Raw genomic sequence first — 15,195 nt, forward strand, 5'->3', positions numbered from 1 at the left:
TGAGAGAGTGAAAGTGAGCCAGCATGCACAATACCAGGACCCTGACACTAAAGCAGCTAAATGGAATTCAGCCGTCTTCTTTTTATCACTTACACCTGTGTCTTTCCCACAGTGTTAAGATGTCTTCCATGTACATGGCCACAGTCCTGAAAGTCCTAAGAAAGGCTCTAATCAGGCAGCATACAGTACATGAAATCACGTGTGGGTGTTTACGGGCTTTAAATTGTCCGCTCTTTCTTTCCTGTTTGGTACTTTAAAGCCTTTTAAGCTGTAAATTGTGTATGAAAGGTGCCATATAAATAAAGTACACTCTTATTAAGGATGAAGGATATGGTGTTATGGGATAACTTATCCTACATGTACATGAGCTGCTGACGATAAGATATGGTCGGGCTACATCCCAAGGATGTAGTTCGTGGTGCACGGGCACAAGTAAAATTTTATATAAAACTCCTCCAATTATAAAAAAAAATCATTATAAAATATTTAAAAGATGCTGGTTAGGCCTTAAGGGTGGAGTAGTACAACAATGAGGCCTATCATACTATATATTAGTATATCAGTGTATATTTTCCATGCAGTCTTCCCTCCAGGCTGTGATCAGGTTCAACCCAGCATAGCTTTTTCCACAACTCTTGTTTCATTGCTTGTAAGCTACTGATCCCACAGGATGGGAAATCAGGGTTGGAGTCTGGCATAGAGATTAGTGTGTGGTTGAGGTCAGGCACGAGGGTAGGGGTGTGTTTAGGTAATTCATTTAAGGGTAATTGATAGGGGATAGGTTCAAAATGGTCAGGTCCCAGAGACCAAAGATGGAGGAAGTCCTACTCCACTTGGTCAATCTAAATAGCTAAAAATAGAAAAATAGAAAACATTTTGATAAAATGGACATATACAAAAAATGTTTCAGTCAGTCATTATCAGTCAATGGGATAGTAAATAAAAGTACATATAATTATGTTAATACAACTTTAAATTCATAGAAGGGTTGATAGTGAATAATTACACTGGGGAACACAATTTTTGTTGAGTTAGGTCTGACAGCTGTTTTTAACTAATTTTTGGGTGCGGAATCCAAAACTGATCTCAGTTTTTCTCTATCACGTCAAGTTTTTGAACTATAGGATCCCCGTTTTCTTAAAAAATATGAAAAATACTGTACTTAACAGATATGTGTGTGATAGTACTGACCTATTGGGAGCTGCACACACCTCTCACCGCACTGTCTCAATTGTGACTGCACAAACAAGTTGCCACGTAGCTGTAGATGAGTCCAATCGTAATCAGCTGGCAAGTCTTACTATCAGTGGAATTTTGCTTATCTGGAGGGTAAGCTGTGGAGAAAAAACTTGACGTGCTACAAAAAAACTGACTGCAATTTTGGAATCAGCATGCCAATTTTAGTTTTAATCAGCATAAAAATCTAACTCAACAGAATTTTTTTTTCAAATTGTTCCCCAGTGTTATTGGACTTGCAGCTCTGTCTGATGAAATATGTGGCAATGCCACAACGCCACCAGTAGAGGGCGCTAGGTGTCACGTTCCGGCTGTGTCTGCCTATAAGTCCATACGGAGGGCACAGTTACCCGCAGCCACTTTACCCCTGTATTACAGCAAGATGGCAGCTGTTGTTGAGAATGTTGTCAAACTGTAAGTGTTGGACTTTTATACTCACCTTACACCTGGCTAGTTGACACACACCGCGGTTACATCATATCGGCTGTATGATAATACACTCACTGACCGCGTCGCTAGCTAGCTTAGCAACATTTCCACTGACTTAGTAAGGTTGGCCAACGCTGTCGGACCGTCGAGTGTGTTCACATCCTGGAATGGAAGTGTAAGTTAGCAGACACGCAGGTGACGTTTCTGAAACACGAATCACGAGTCTGTGTAACAGAACATGCGTCGATTTGATCATAAATGTATTTCTACAGATATTATGGTTACTTGCTGTGTCTTTCTAGCCAAATAGCTACCGCGGTACTAACGACAGTGAAGTACAGCTGCTAGGTGGCTCGTGCGCTAACAAGCTAAAGTGAGTGTAATAGTGGCCAACGTTGTTAGCGCAGGCTTGAGTGCTGTGGCGACTGGCCAACTAGTTTAGAATGAATGAAAGACTGGCCTCGAAGATCACTCTTGAGGCACTCTGATTCACACATAGTAACTCTTTGGAACAGTAAAGGTAAAGTTTTCAGTGACCCGTACCCGGTTGTAACCAAACGTACTTCTACTTCCGTTGTCTTTACTTTTCGTTGGTGCCCAAGTGGTTGATGTTAGACGTTTTACGGCAATTACGGGTAATTGGTTAAGCTCTTAGTAACCATGGTAACATATGATAACGTGGGACTTACCTGACATCTAGCTAGATACACAAGTTTCTTCTAAACTTTACTTTTTGAACTTCTCCAGTGGTTATTTGCATGGCTTTGTGCCAACTCATTAATTAAATGCTGGCTTAAGAAATGAAAACTAGTATCTCAGTAGAGAACTAAACTAAGACTAACATGAAAACAATTTTCGTGAAGTTGAAATGAGAAATATTTACATACATAGCAATATTTCACATTTCTGATTGGTTGTAATATTTTTTTTTACTCACTGTTTGGAGCTATTTTCCATGAAAACGCCTCCCGTTTCCAGTTTAGTCTTGACCAAATAGTAGATAGGCAACACAGACACGTTTACGACATTATGCTGAATACAGTTTTAATTCTGTGAACAGCTGCTTTAAACCTTTTATACCACTGCATAGTAAACTCTCTCATCAAGGCTCAACTGCTCCAGTACAATTTGTGTTACTGTAGTTGCATTGGAAAGTGCCTTGCTCCAGGGCACCCTGACAGCCTGAGTAGTTGCAGCTGTTGGATGACAGGACTATTTGTTTTCATTCCCTCTTTTCGTTGCGATTCAGGGATTTGAAGAACCAGTAAGATCTCTGTCATGAGCCTTTTAGTCTCACTTGGAGGAGATGCGGCCCTTAGCTTTTCTGAAAGGGAAGAAGTGCACAGCACTCTCTGAGTCTATTTATGTTGAAAACACAGCACACTTGTGACTGTGCTGACTACCAAGCTCTTTGTTGTTGATGTACCAACAAAGGAGCACCTGCTGTTGCACTCTCACTAATGATTTAGTCTGAAGTACAAAGGCGTTGTCTAGTGAGTGAGAGTGAGCCATTTTTCTAAGGTGGCAGCACAACGCAGAAAGACAGCAGGCTTTAAACTAAACTGACAAGTTTGAACTGAAGTTTGACCTGGTTTTGAATAAACCGCCCCCCCCTGCTGATTTTTGTCCACATTAGACCGAATAACCAGCATCTGGCTCTGGTTTTGTTGTGTCAGGTTGGGAGAGCAGTACTACAGAGATGCCATGGAGCAATGTCATAACTACAATGCCAGGCTCTGTGCTGAGAGGAGTGTCCGAATGCCGTTCCTCGACTCGCAGACCGGTGTGGCTCAGAGCAATTGCTACATTTGGATGGAAAAAAGACACAGGGGACCAGGTGAGACATATAACGTGAAGTGTGCCAAGTCTATGGTTAAGGATCTGTTCAGGAACATAAGTTAAACAGTTGAAAATAATCAGACTGCTTTGAGCTTCACTTTAGCTGAAAAAGGCTTGTCAGCATCTTTCATATCACTGTCCTCTCTCTCTTCCATGTTTTTTGTAGAACCTTCTGAGAGCTAAAAACAATATGAAGAAAAAACATCTTGACATGCAAAAGAAGAGACAGCATCTTATGAAAGTGGACTAAATTGTTTGTAGAGTGAAAACCTCATATATACAACATACAGACTTTTCAATGAAGTGTAATTTAATCAAGGTGGTAGATAAATGTGATCTTTTTTTTTTTTTTGAGTTAGTCAGAAAGCGGTTCTGTATTAAAATAGGTTCAGTGTTATGTAGATGAATGTGTTCTGACGCCCCTCAGGCATGGCTCCGGGGCAGCTTTACACCTACCCATCCAGGAGGTGGAGGAAGAAACGGAGATCTCATCCTCCAGAGGACCCCCGGCTTATCTTTCCTCCTGTCAAGCCAGGTACCACAGCATTCAGCTCAGTTTGGCTCATCCTCCGTTTTATGATGAAAAAAAGCTATAAAAGGCTATGTTTTCCAGAGATTTATGAAAAAATACATCTTTATACCTATAAGGGTGATTGTATGCATCAGAATGTGCCTCAAACAGTCAGAAATGAGAAGTACCACTATCTGTATGTTTTTCTTGGAAAGACATACTTTCTGTTTTGCTTTTGTGCTTGAGTCTTATGTCATGTGTATTTTATTCATAGAGGCAGATATAGGGCTGAAGAAGGATGCTATGTTGTCTGCGGATGGCAGCAGCCTGGAGGCCCTACTGAAGGGGGACTCCTTGGAAAAACGGGCGACCACAGAGCTCCGAGGGTCTGAGGAGGATTCAAACCAGAGTGACTACACCGGAGGCCTTAACCCTGCTGCGCGGATTAGAAAGGTTCTTGTTTTCAGCATTAGATATTAGTCTAGAAAAACAATTTTACTTTACAATTATTTGCCTCACGTTCTCATTGCCTCAACATAGAAAATCGTTGAGCCAGACGACTTCCTGGACGACCTGGATGATGAAGACTATGAGGAAGACACGCCTAAAAGAAGAGGCAAAGGGAAGGGGAAGGTAAATAACGGTTGTGTACATAAATAGACTTTCTCCATCCATCTATCCCAACTCAACGTTTTTTGTGTGTGTGTCTGTTGACTCTAATAACGTCCCTGTTCTCAGGGTCGAGGAGTGGGCAGTAACAGGAAGAAGCTGGACACAGCGGCGCTGGAGGACAGAGACAAGCCGTACGCCTGTGACAGTGAGTCCTGATGGGGGAGAGTAGGGCAGGTGACCTCGGGTCTGAGCAGAGGGTCTGATGTTTGTAATCTAATCAAGCAAGACTTTACCTGAGTCCTCATTCGTTATCGCCTTCCTTTTCATCCTCTCTCCTTTCTCTTAATGTATTTCATCTTCTCTCTGCTCTTTGTTAGACTTCCTGAATCTGATTTATAAAGCTGGTCTAGGCTCAGCTGTATTTCTTTTTGTCATTATGATATCATACATTTCTTTAAATTACATTTCAAATCTTTCCATGAGCACAAGGGGAATGTTTCTTCCTCTTCTTTGGTGTTGTCAGACTATGTATCTGTACTGCTTGATGTGTTTTTTCCTCTTTTTGTAAAGCATTTTCACTTCCAGCTGCAGTTCTCAGTCAGGCAGCGGCGACTGACTGACTGATCCTGTGTCGGTTTATGAGCTTATTTCTCTGAGTCTTTGTCTGTGCTCTCTCTTCTCCTTCTCTTCTCTCTTTCAGACACTATCAAACAAAAGCATATTTCAAAACCTTCTGAAAGAGGTATATTTCTCTCATTCCTTTTTACTCCAGTCTGCCTTGTCTTTTGCCTTCACTGCCTGTTTATTTTCTGTCTGTGTTACCAAGTAGATTTGCCCTTTTGTGTAGTTCAGTTCGTAAGGTAAATGTTTTGTTCTGCACAATGTACTTACATGAAATTAACTAGATTTAGAAAAGGTCAAGACCATGTTATTATACCCCCCAATTAAACTGTAGTCTGTAATCGGCCAAAGTTATGAGCTGCTCAGCCTACAAAAGATAAGCTGTAGCCCATGAAAGTAGTTTTCCCCCTCAATCTGGCCCTGAACGTCCCACAGATTTAGATAAGCTAGATGCTGGATCCTGCTGCTGTTTCTCTCCGTGCTTTGACTTTTGTCTCACTACTTAATGTGTGCAATTTGACTGACACTGTTACAGTGTCTTTCCTTCCTTTTTCTTTATTCCTCTTCACCACCTCTGCACCCTGTTAAGTCTCCTTTCACGTTCCATGTTTTAGCGTGAACTGCTGCTGCTCTGGTATTTTTCAAAATCGTCTGCCACTGTACACAATCACTTGGCACGTGACCAGCTGTGGCCAACTCTCCCAAATAGTAGTCACTCCTTTAGATGACAGATGAAGAAACTGGACATTAGCCTTTGAGGAAATGAAAATGAGAGAAAGCATGGAAGTGAAAGAAGAAGTACTTTGTCTTTGGGTGTTATCTTATGACAAACCTCACACCCCACTGTGACGACAGCTGCACACAGTGGCATCTTTGTCCTCCCTAAAGTCAGTAAATCCTCCTTACACTGGCTTATCTTACACCACTGATCAATAGACTATCAATTCAGAAACATGCATATTCAGAGCAGTAAAACATTGTTGGAAAGGTCACACATCTCTGCAGTTACTCATTTACTAACTCCAGATGTGTGGTGCTTACAGATGTTATGCTTAATGCTGTGCTTAAATACGTGGCTACCACAGAGCTGCAGCTAAGAGGATATGATGATGCATGTCACTGCCTCAGAGCATTTTCTTCATCTTGCCAAACTTCTACATCATTCTTCATCTTTCCCTCTTATTTCATTGCCAATACATCATGTCATTGTGGCGATCCAGATATTAAACAAAAAGCAGGACACATCATCACTTCACATCAAAGCCATTGAAGTGTATTATACTGTACCACCGTATGCCTTAACAGAGTACGCCACCAAGTGATCATTCCACTTCTATAACATTTCTGGCTCACGATAGACAGTTGAAACAAAAACTTAAAAAAAAAAAAACGGCATCAAAATGCAGGAGAAACAGAGATATCATCTTTTTTTATTCCACGCATTGTTTTTTAAAACCTGGCGCCTGCATTACCCACAATGGCACCTGACAGCAGCTAATGAAGCCTCAATCCTCTAGCTTCAACCTTTAAGGCACAGAAGAGATATTGCACAGATCTAATTGTCTGAACAATTAAGTTCAGATTATATTTGCCTATATGGGCTTTAAAGTCTGTGTAGATAAATAATTTTAGATTTTTATAGTTATGAACATCCTGGACCCTGCTCATGTACAGTGTATAAAACTGTTTAAGAGGGAAACTGTAGGGCTTTGGCTGTTAACGGTAGCCCCTCAAAGTTCTTGTATCATCATAAAAGACGATCAGGGACAATAGAAATGATACAGTGATAGAAAGTATTTCTGTTACTCTCAGCTTTACTGTTAATGTTTTGATCAGCCCTTCCATGTGTCAATCCCCTGACTTTGTATAACATGGACTTTACTAATGTATTCTTTGTTTTCATACACGTTGTGTTTTCTGGTTTTGGTGGCAGTCTGTGGGAAGCGCTACAAGAACCGTCCTGGCCTGAGCTACCACTACGCCCACTCCCACCTGGCTGAGGAGGAGGGTGAGGAAAAGGAAGAGATGGAACTCAACGAGCCGGCCCTGCCGCTGCCTAGTGAGCCTAAAAGTAACAGATCGTTCACTGTGTCATCAGAGCTTTCACCGTTAGATTTCTAGGTTCAATGTAGAGCTGAACTGAGAAACTGAACACTGATGCCCTTGATGTTTTCATCTTGTTTCTCAGCTCCCAAGAAAGGCCCAGACGGTCTTGCGTTGCCTAATAATTACTGTGATTTCTGCTTGGGAGACTCCAAAACCAATCACAAGACTGGCCAGTCAGAAGAGCTGGTGTCCTGCTCCGACTGCGGACGCTCAGGTGTGTTAGAGACAGTTGGCTGGAATAGAGTAGCAAAAAAAAATGTTAGTTTATGCAGCTGATAGAGTAGGATTTTTTGCAGTGATGTGATGAACATTATTGTACACACAGGCCACCCCTCCTGCCTGCAGTTCACTCCTGTAATGATGGCCGCTGTGAAGACGTACCGCTGGCAGTGCATAGAGTGCAAGTGCTGCAACATCTGCGGCACCTCAGAGAATGACGTGAGTTTAACTACATTCAGATATTGTATTCATTGTGGTGTTGAAGTCTGACGTGTAAGGTGTCCATTTCTTCCAGGATCAGCTTCTGTTCTGTGATGACTGTGATAGAGGATATCACATGTACTGTCTCAACCCACCCATGTCTGAACCTCCAGAGGGTAAGTCCACAACATGTGTTCTACTTAAAAGAAAACAGCTTGATCTCAGGTGTTGAGTGAACAAAGTGGATCAAAAAAGGAGCTTGGTGACAGGGATGTAGAACTAGGACTACGTAGTTTGAAAAGCCAAAAATATGTGGGATGTTTTTTGGCTTTTCAGTAAAGGCAAAATAATACTTTAGGCTCTTGGACATACAGCTTTAAACGTCTCTGACATTAACAGATTTTCTCTGTAATTCTGGCACTCAGGGAGCTGGAGCTGTCATCTATGTCTGGACCTTTTGAAAGACAAGGCATCCATATACCAGAACCAGAACGCCCCACCATCGTGATGGCTGCCCCACCCTGCACACGCTCATCACTCAACCGTCCCGCAGCAGTTTACCCTTCACGACAGATGACAAACTCCCCTGACGAGCTGGCCGTGGAGGGAGTGTGTCCAGAACAGACTATAAATTGCAAAAAGGGAAGTATTCCTTACCAAACTGGCCTCACTTAGCTTCAGATATGACTGTTGCACAGTTCCAAGCTCAGATTTGATTTTTATTTTCACCTCTTCCGCCACATAGCCAATTTGAGCAGTTCTGAATTTCAGCAAGATACACAGCATAAATAGCCAAAATCTGACGTCCTGTTCAGGTTTTTTACACATACGCCTCCTCAAAGTTGCTAAAACCTTGACTCTATCCTGCAATGTACTGATTTTATGACTAGAGCAGAAATAGAGCTTGGAATCAAGTAGCATGCCAATGCTTGCTCATCGTAAAAAAAAAAGAAAAAAAAGAGACATTTTATAATATTTATATATTTCTATGCTATATAATAGTGTTAAGTATGTACAAATTGGAAAAAGGAATGGTCATGTAATGGTCTTTTTATTAGTGCCCATCTCATGGAAAAATCCACAACCACGTTATGTTAACCACATGGGCTGCTGATATTTGTTGATTCACTTGATAGAGTCAAAGGGATCTGCTGAGACTGTAAATTATTTTCCATCCCATCCACTGCCACACATATAAACAAAACAGGAACTGTGAATAGAAACCCTGACGTGCTCGTCAAAGTGGCTCCAAAGGCTGAGGGACTTCAGGGATGGCAGGTTAGACTTTAGTCTAGTTGGTGGCTGATTGAGCTGCACAGGACTCAAGAGGATGCATGATGCATGTTTCATTCAGGCTTTGGGGCCTTTTTGACTGAACTGACGGCTTTTCATTCAGAGACAGAGCAGACATGATGCTTGACTGAAAAATTGTCTTCAGTCTGCCCACCTGGCCCTTGTTTGACAGTGTTATGATGATTATTCCAGTCAAATTAAAAACAAATCCCACTTGCAGCCAGGTAAAGGAATGAAAAGCCTCCATCGCTGTGTTCTAGCAGTTTGCTGATCATGCACCATATCCAATATTTGTTGATGTTGTGACACCACTAGATTATTTTAATGTAATTGAGGACTATGCGACCTTGCAGATGGTCACTTGCTGACGATGTTAAAGCAATATCAAAGCTCCTGTAGGATGCTGGGATGATAGGGACTCATGGCAGAGTCAGTCTAGGCTCTGTTGGCAGATAATGTGTGTGATACTGTACATTTTCTTTCACAGAAAATGCTATTACAGATAGGGGACTGTGGCAGCAATTATTGATGGCTCCATATTGTAGAAAAGATATTATATTGTGCATATGTATAGTCCTATGGAGAAGCCGCTCTTTTTGTCACTGCTTTCGTAGATTTATTATGCAATGGTTTCCTTCTGTGGCAAGGCTATAAGAAGAAGTCTGTCAGAACTGCTAAAGCAGTAACTTTACCTCAAACAGAAACAGTATTTAAAGGGTTGAAACATGCTGTTGATAGATGGGACAAAGGCAGCAGGATGAATAGTAATGACCGCTGCAGCGTCTGCTCCAATAACTGCCTATTCTACAGGTAAACAAGTGCATGCTCAGTAATTGTCTACACTCTCATATGCTACGTAGTCGTCTCAGCGTTAGGTCTGCCAAGGTGTTGGGAAGTGGTGTAATATAAATTAACCATGCTATCATGTTGTTTCAATAGCCAACTAACAATTACTAAAGCATTACACACGAGTATAACTTGGTTTATTTTCTCATCACGTTTAAACTTAGTTATTTAGAGACAGTGGCTACTAGAATATTTTGCTGGTTGTTTTTGTATTCATGGATGATGTTTGCATATCTGATGTGTGGGACATTTTGGGACTTAAGTGGAAGTTGCCTTCTAGTTAATCCTGTGATCCAGGTTTCAACTGAGCCGCTCTCTTCCAAAGCTCGAAAAACAAGAAGCAAAGCCCATAATGTGATTAAGAGGCAAATTCTGGAGCTGCACCTTCTAAGCTGCACACAGAGGAAAGCCATAAACAAGAGGGAAGTCCCTTGTTGTTGTCATATTATAGATATAGATATATAATTCTTTGGTCTCTAGCTTTGACAGAGAATTGTTCATGAATAATGTTTAAACCAAGATCACAGGTTTATATAGTAGGTGAATTCTCTTCGAGTGGACTTTCATTTGGATTGTGATGGAATGTTTTATTGTACGAAATTTGTCTTCAGGAAAATAAAATACTAGGCACTATAACCTGCTGATGTTTGTTTTTCTGTCTTCCTCAATAAGCATTTGACAACAGCGTTTGAGAAATGAATGATGGGTTGGGATGATAAAAATATCGACAAATCTTACGAGCACTCTGAGAGGACGGCCTTTTTGTTGATGAGATAATGTGCTAAATTTGAACTAACGAGTTCCCCAAGTTTCCATTCTTGGGCCTGTTCTGTTCAACATCTACGTGCTCCCACTTTCTCAGAGTATAGACAAGATATCTTTCAAAGTATCTCACCATAATTATGCAGGCGACACACAGATTTATATAACAATATCACCGGGTGACTATGTATTGTTTGGAACAAGCACTGAGTTGGTGCATTGAACAAATCAGTGATTGCATATGCCAAAATGTTCTTCAATTATACGAAGATAAAACAGAAGTAATTGTCTTTGGAGCCAAAGAAGAAACACTCCAAGTCAGTGCTCAGCTTCAGTCACTAACTTTAAAGACCCAAATATTATTATTATGTGTAATTATGGACTCAGACCTAAATTTTAAATAGCAACATTAAGACAATTACTACAGGAGCCAAAAACATTACTTCCTACCTTTTCCTGTGATAACAAGTTAATTTAATTGTTTTCTCCAGATCACAAGTTATTCATGTCATTATCTCAGAATAAATGTTTGTCAAAGAATTGACTTTAAAATACTACTGTTGGTTTATAAAGCACTGAATGGCATAGGACCAAATTACATTTCTGATCTGCTGCTCCGTTATGAACTGTCCAGACGTCTCTGATGGTCTGACACAGGTCTGTTACTGTCCAGAGTCAAAACTTGAAAAAAGCAGCATTGAGTTTTTATGCACCACATATCTGGAACAAACTCTTTTAAATCAGGAATTAAGACTTTTCTGTTTGCCACTGCATTTTATTAAATTAAATTTGGGTCTATTCATATTTCTCGCATTTTTTGCACTGCAACTGCACTATACATTAGCTTATTTTTATCTTTGCTTTTATTTTACTATTAAAGTGTGTCTTTTTATATTGCCTTGTGTTTCTTTTCTTCACGCCCTTTATGTCTTATGTAAAGACCTTTGAATTGCCTTGTTGAAAGGTGCAATACAAATAAACCTGCCATGACTAATTTTATAACAGGAACATTTGCAAGTTAAAAATGTGTTTTGGTATCTTAAAAAAAACGAATACTTTTATACTAATAAAAAAAACATCAACTGTTGTAGAAATTATACTCAACCAATTCGCTTTGACTTTCACAAATAACCTTTCTGTGTTCCAAAATATATAAAGAATTCGAGTGCAGACAGTCAGGTTTGTGCATGATTAACGTTTGTAATTTACAGGAAATATAGAGAGACAGAGAAACACCAGGGAGAAGATTTGTGACTTGAGCAAGCTACATGCTACTATATGTAGTTTACTGTAGGAAGGGCAGGGTAGAGAAGAAGAAAAAAAAAATCAAAGATCTGTGTGTTTTTACTGGCTTACTCCATTAGATGGCGGTCATGGACTAAAGCATGTCCTCTTTCTAATCATTCAGCTGCACATCCATCCATCCATCCACTATCACTGCTACCTACAGAAAACAACAGGTGAAAGAGATGAATTGTTATTGCACAGATTTTTATTGGACTCGAGATACAACAGTCTTCTACGATCCAACACGACCTCTAAACAATACATTTCGACTCTAAAATATCTTCTACCTCCAAACATCACAGCAGAATATACAGAACATTCTTTGAGTGCTGTGAAACCACAACAAGTACTGTAGTTCAGCTGTTTGGTTTGGTGCTGTTGTGGCCCTTTTCCGTGGCCGTAACTAGCGTATTAACATTATTACTGGATTTGAATACAAGAGTTTACAGCAGAGACTCCCAACAGCTGTGTGAATGAACTCGTTAGCATTACAAGCTGCTGCAAGTCATCTCCTGGCAAAACACGAGTCACTGATGGCTGAGGTCGTTGAGGATGTTCAACGAGGATGAAGATAGTGAGGATATGCAGAGACAGGTTCTACCTCAGAGAATGCAAAAAACAAACGCAATAAAGGCAAAATTAAAAGTAGGGAACAAACAATTATTTTCATCATTGATTCATCTGTCGATAACAGCCCATGAAAGGGCAGAAAATAGTGAAAAATGACCCAGTGTCCTTTATTTCCCAAAGACAAAGGTGGCTGTTTTGCTCGACTAGCCGTCCCAAAGAGAAAAGCAACAAATCTTCACATTTGAGACACTGTAACTAGTGGATGTTTGCCATTTTTGCTTTATCAAAGACTCAGTTCATTGATTATCAGGATAGTTGTTGATTAATTTTCTGTTGATCAACTAATCATTTCGCTGGACAAACAGCAGTCATTGTAACAAGCTACAAGTGTTGAAGTGTATTCTGTGCTTTTATATTTGGGACATGGACATTTATAAGAGCATTTTCCTCTGACATTTTAACAGTGAATCCGTCACCCATTAAGATGCACTGATGGGATCTGGTATCGAAACTCCTGGCATGACATTTGAGCAGAGAAATATGTTGAAATGTAACTACACTTTGAAGCTGTAGCTATGAATAATAGATGAAAAAAGGTTTTTGAGTGGGAAAACACTTGCTGTCATTTAAATATTTCGTCTCCATTTTGATAAGAAACAGTGTACCTGAAATATCTTATGACATTTAGTGCAATAAATCAATCAACAGTGTCAGTTTGAAGCTATTGAAACAGGGGAGACTCAAACGAAATGCTTGTACACTCACAAATTTGAATATTCTGGCCATTCTTAAAAACATTTTTTACTTGATTAAACCTGCATTTTCTGTGTGTTCCCTTGCATGAAATAAGGTTGAGTGTGTGAATGAATCAATACTGAAATGAAAGTAAGGATTTTAAGACACAACTGCATTTGAATTCATAACAAACAGAGTTCTAGTCTCACGTTACAGCCTTCATATTCCACTTAACAAACTATGCATTCATTCTGTTACAATAAATCACAAGTAGGCTTACATTATGTATTTCTTTTTTAAATATCAAAAACATCACAAAACTAGTCTCTGTCAGACATTCATTATTGTAAAACTATGTCAATTATTTAACATTTACAAACAGTAAAAAGTATTGTCAAGTAGACGTTTAGAATAATTATACAGCCATTTGAAAAAAAAAAAGACAAATAGTTTGCCCAGATCCCTTCGGTGGAACATTTAGTCTTGAATTCATCATGTTAATCTGAGTCCAAATTGTTGTGTTTTCATAAGTTTCAGGACAGAGGAGCAGCAGGTACACATGAATATAGAATATGCAGCATTATTTGCCATACCACACAAATACAGTAAATGTATGTGTGAGTATACAACGTGCTGCTTCTGTCCTGATGATCGGAGTGTGTGTTCCACCAAAGGGAAAATAATCTCATAAAATGTACAAGAAACAATACAAACATCGATTGTCGTACCTAAACGTATAGTATTACAACTAACCTGCACTCAAAGTCATCAGTTTGTGACACTCATAGAAGTACATTATATATTAGATTTCATAGTAATAAGACCTCTAAAAATACTGTAACACTAGATTAATCTCTTTACGTACATTATGCTGTACCAATACTTGCTTATAAGCAGTGAGGCAAAAATCGTCAAAATATTGTCACAATAATGTGCATTTTCATATCAATGTTTCTATTCTAAAAGTCTTCGGACACATACACGGTGTCCTTTATTGTAGGACTAAAGTACCTCACCGTCTGCTCAGAGGTTCTTTGCTGTAATTCAGTGCCGTCTGCTACATTTGAATGCATGTAAATATTTCCACACTAATGGTAAAGTCAGCTAGGATGTACATTCAAAACATACTATTCAAACCTAAGGCCAACAGACAATATTAATCTGATAGAGGTTTTGTTTAATCTTGGACAATAGGCCCAAAGCATGACATGGCAGATTAAAGTACCATTTGTTTTACATCTGGGAAATCAACCTTTTAACCTAAAGCACTATATATAATTGAGATGGCCGCTAAGCCAGGGTTACATGTCAAATATATACTAATATATACTAATATATATATTATATCTTCGGCTTATTAATTTGTTTCTTCAAATGTACAGAATATTTTACGGATTTCATCCTTTTGTCACACATCCTGGTCCCTGACTTACTGTAGCCCAGTAGGATATTCATTCGATTATTTTAACGCTTTATTTCCCCTACTCTAAATCACAACTGCAGTCGTCTGCTACCTGTGCATATCCTGCTAGTTTGTTAATAGTTTGTGTAGTGTTGCCAGAAGCAAACACGACTGAACACTCACCACAACACAAACTGATGGGGAGACGATCTGTGGGGACAGCAGCAGAGAAGACGCAGGCTAATAAACACACTCTATTATAAATAACTTTTGTTTGCTGTGTTGTTGATGAAATCAACCAGCTAATTATCTTGTATCAATTGCTTGCTGCAGAATTCACAACATTAAAATCTAAATAAATAAATTAAACAATAGACAGGAAGCAACAGTCCCTGAAAGGATGAGAATTTTCCACTCATGCTCCTTGCATGGGATATTAGCAGGTAATGTGGTGTGTGTAATCTACGTTTGTGAACAAGTAAAAGGGTGTATATGTGTTTTTCGACTATTAAAGCTATGTAATTAA

At 39.5% G+C, this 15,195-nt stretch overlaps 1 protein-coding gene across 2 annotated transcripts; it reads left to right on the top strand.

Annotated features, from left to right (window-relative positions):
- The first annotated feature begins 1,618 nt into the window (after positions 1 to 1,618).
- dpf2 (double PHD fingers 2) lies at positions 1,619 to 8,707 on the top strand. Of its 2 annotated transcripts, XM_070916797.1 has the most exons (12): positions 1,619 to 1,650; positions 3,342 to 3,502; positions 3,932 to 4,039; positions 4,290 to 4,468; positions 4,556 to 4,648; positions 4,754 to 4,832; positions 5,328 to 5,369; positions 7,182 to 7,319; positions 7,437 to 7,568; positions 7,680 to 7,792; positions 7,869 to 7,950; positions 8,200 to 8,707. In XM_070916797.1, exons 1-12 carry the CDS (start codon positions 1,619 to 1,621, stop codon positions 8,280 to 8,282), a joined length of 1,242 nt encoding a protein of 413 aa, XP_070772898.1. In that variant the 3' UTR covers positions 8,283 to 8,707. The 2 variants fall into 2 exon arrangements, with proteins under 2 accessions (XP_070772898.1, XP_070772899.1); XM_070916798.1 differs by lacking the exon at positions 5,328 to 5,369.
- The last annotated feature ends 6,488 nt before the right edge of the window (positions 8,708 to 15,195 follow it).

This window comes from Enoplosus armatus, chromosome 13 (assembly GCF_043641665.1).
Source record: "Enoplosus armatus isolate fEnoArm2 chromosome 13, fEnoArm2.hap1, whole genome shotgun sequence".
NCBI classification, from domain to species: Eukaryota; Metazoa; Chordata; class Actinopteri; order Centrarchiformes; family Enoplosidae; genus Enoplosus; species Enoplosus armatus.